Source organism: Anarrhichthys ocellatus, unplaced genomic scaffold, assembly GCF_004355925.1.
Source record: "Anarrhichthys ocellatus isolate YVR2014 unplaced genomic scaffold, GSC_Weel_1.0 scaffold3139, whole genome shotgun sequence".
Taxonomy (NCBI): Eukaryota; Metazoa; Chordata; class Actinopteri; order Perciformes; family Anarhichadidae; genus Anarrhichthys; species Anarrhichthys ocellatus.
Window position 1 is genome coordinate 3,426 of NW_022283113.1, and position 2,427 is coordinate 5,852.

Here is a 2,427-nt window from a genome sequence, read left to right on the forward strand (position 1 = left end):
CTGCAGGCTGATACAGGTCACGCGTCGTCTCTAATTCATCCTCATGACATCATGATTTGTTGATATTGGCCACAAAAACATAAATAATTTAAATATAAATAAATTGGACTGTAATCATCTCAAAAGAACACAATGACGTCATGAACGAGATATATTTTAACTACGTGGACAGAAAAATGTGAACAGTACAGACTTATGTTTGGGTTTGAAACCAGAAGTGACCTTACGCAGCGGGAACATTACTCTGCGCTTATTAATAATTCATGAGCTCTTAATATGACCTGCAGCCGCTGAGCCTCATGGGTAGTGTAGTGTTTAGTTCTACCAACCAGTGAACAGGAAGTGACCATATTAGGACGTAGAGACACCGTATACATCTCTGGTAGAGACCTGTCAATCACTGTGTAGCCCCGCCCCTAAAGCATCCCCTGCTTTATGGTCTGTTTGACTCTAAATGGACCATAATGTACTAAATGAACATCATGCTGTATTGAAGACTTGAAACTAGAGATTGAGACCATAAACTCATGTTTACAATGTTTACTGAGGTAATAAATCAAGAGAGAAGTAGAGTCATTTTCTCATAGACTTCTATACAACCAGAGGAGTCGCCCCCTGGTGGTCACTAGAGAGAATGCAGCTTTAACACATGAAGAACTGGTGGTTTGTCTCCGTTTTAACAGTTGCTGAGGCTCATGGGTAGTGTAGTGTTGAGAGAAAGCTTTGAGCTTCCTGGAGGAATCGGTCGATACGATCCTGAACATGAGAAGATGTAAAGTGATGCGAGCACTCAGCTCCTTAATGACATCTGATGGAAAAACACTGAGACCATCCGATCGCTGGCGTCAGTTGTTTTCATATTAGTCAATAAAAACATTAAGAAGCTCATCCTCCATTTAGTGAGTTAGACTTCACTTCAAACACACCAGAAACATTTAGCTTTTATTGAACTTTGAGATAAATACAAAACAAACGAGGATCACAAGCAGTCAGAAGTCCAACCACTCCGTCATGTAGATGCAGTTAGACGGAGAGATTTCTCCTCCTTCGTGACAGTCGTCAAACACCTGAGGACAGAGAACAGGAAGTCAGGGTTCACCCCCAGAGGACACCCACCACGACCCAGTCCTTCACAATAAAAGCACGTGTTACCGGGCAGAGTCCGCAGGGTGTCCTGACGAGGCCCGTTGGTTGGATGACGGCGTTGACGCCGCGGTAGAGTTTCATCTGTCCGTCCACGCTGCCCACCGTTCCCTCCTTGGCGGCGATGATGGTCATCTCCACCTTCCCGTCGTAGATCAGCGTGTTCAGGATGGTCTCGATGTCGTCCATGGACAAGTCCACCTGTCACACACGCCTGTCAATCAAACCTGGAGCAGCTTATTTATACTCAACTAAAGACAAGAGTCAAAACGTCACATTCAGATATCAAGTAAAACGTGTGTGTGACGTCATAAAAGGGGGCGGGACTGTGAGAGCATCACCTTGCTGATTCCCAGCTCACAGATGTACTTCCACACTTCATGCGAGGTGGCGAAGGAGCTGTTTCTCTGAACCATGGGGCTCTGTTTGCTGTCCCTCGCTGCTTCAGCCTGAACACAACACAGATACGGTGAATACGGTGCAACAGCGGCTAAATATGGTGCAACAGCAGTTAATCAAGTATTCATAATACCATTATAATATACATTGAGTACTTTTACTTTTGGTGCATTAGGTATACTTTGATGCTGATACTTTTGTACGTTGTTAATCAGTACTTCTTCGACTAAAGACTTGTGATTGAAGGATAATTAGATTTGAATACAGTAACTTCACAGTGAGACTCTCTGCTGCCACCTGCTGGTCTGAGACCGAACTCAACTCTTAAAACCTCAAGCTCTAGCCCAATTTGTAGGCCTCTGCTCGAAAATGACATACCCATACCAAAGTGACCACAGTTCTGTAACTACAAGGTCTATTTTAATAATTTTTGATGCAATAATCAGATCACAACACTTGTGAGGTTGTTCAGATGGGTAAATATTGTGTATATGTTGCTGGTTAATATAGTAATGAAGACATTACACAGCTCAAATTGAAAATATTCAGGTTCGCCTGAAGAAAAAGCACTTTCATTGATATTATGTTTTTGAAATAATGCAGATATCTCCCTAAAACTCTCCCAAATCATAGCACAACCTATGTATGTATGATCAGTAGTCGTAGAATAACGTTTGGCTGGGATAAAGTGAAGAATAAGAGGCTTCAGTACAGAGAGGTCACGCGAGGTCATCATTTTCGAACCAGCTGTTGCAGCTCTTTCATTGTACTTTTATATACTATATATTTCACTTTTTTATCACTCATATTATTCAATACATCCAAATACAGATGTTAGGAATCATTTTGAGATTGTCAAATTTGGTGTTGATTGACAGAAGTTTC

At 42.0% G+C, this 2,427-nt stretch overlaps 1 protein-coding gene across 1 annotated transcript; it reads right to left on the reverse strand.

Moving 5' to 3' along the window:
* Window positions 1–923: 923 nt before the first annotated feature.
* On the reverse strand, window positions 924–1,952 carry polr3f (polymerase (RNA) III (DNA directed) polypeptide F). The gene is made up of 3 exons (XM_031840686.1): window positions 1,485–1,952; window positions 1,153–1,344; window positions 924–1,067 (listed from the first exon to the last, which is right to left on the reverse strand). The coding sequence occupies exons 1-3, from the start codon at window positions 1,557–1,559 to the stop codon at window positions 990–992; spliced, it is 345 nt and encodes a 114-aa protein (XP_031696546.1). The 5' UTR covers window positions 1,560–1,952; the 3' UTR covers window positions 924–989.
* Between the last annotated feature and the right edge of the window lie 475 nt (window positions 1,953–2,427).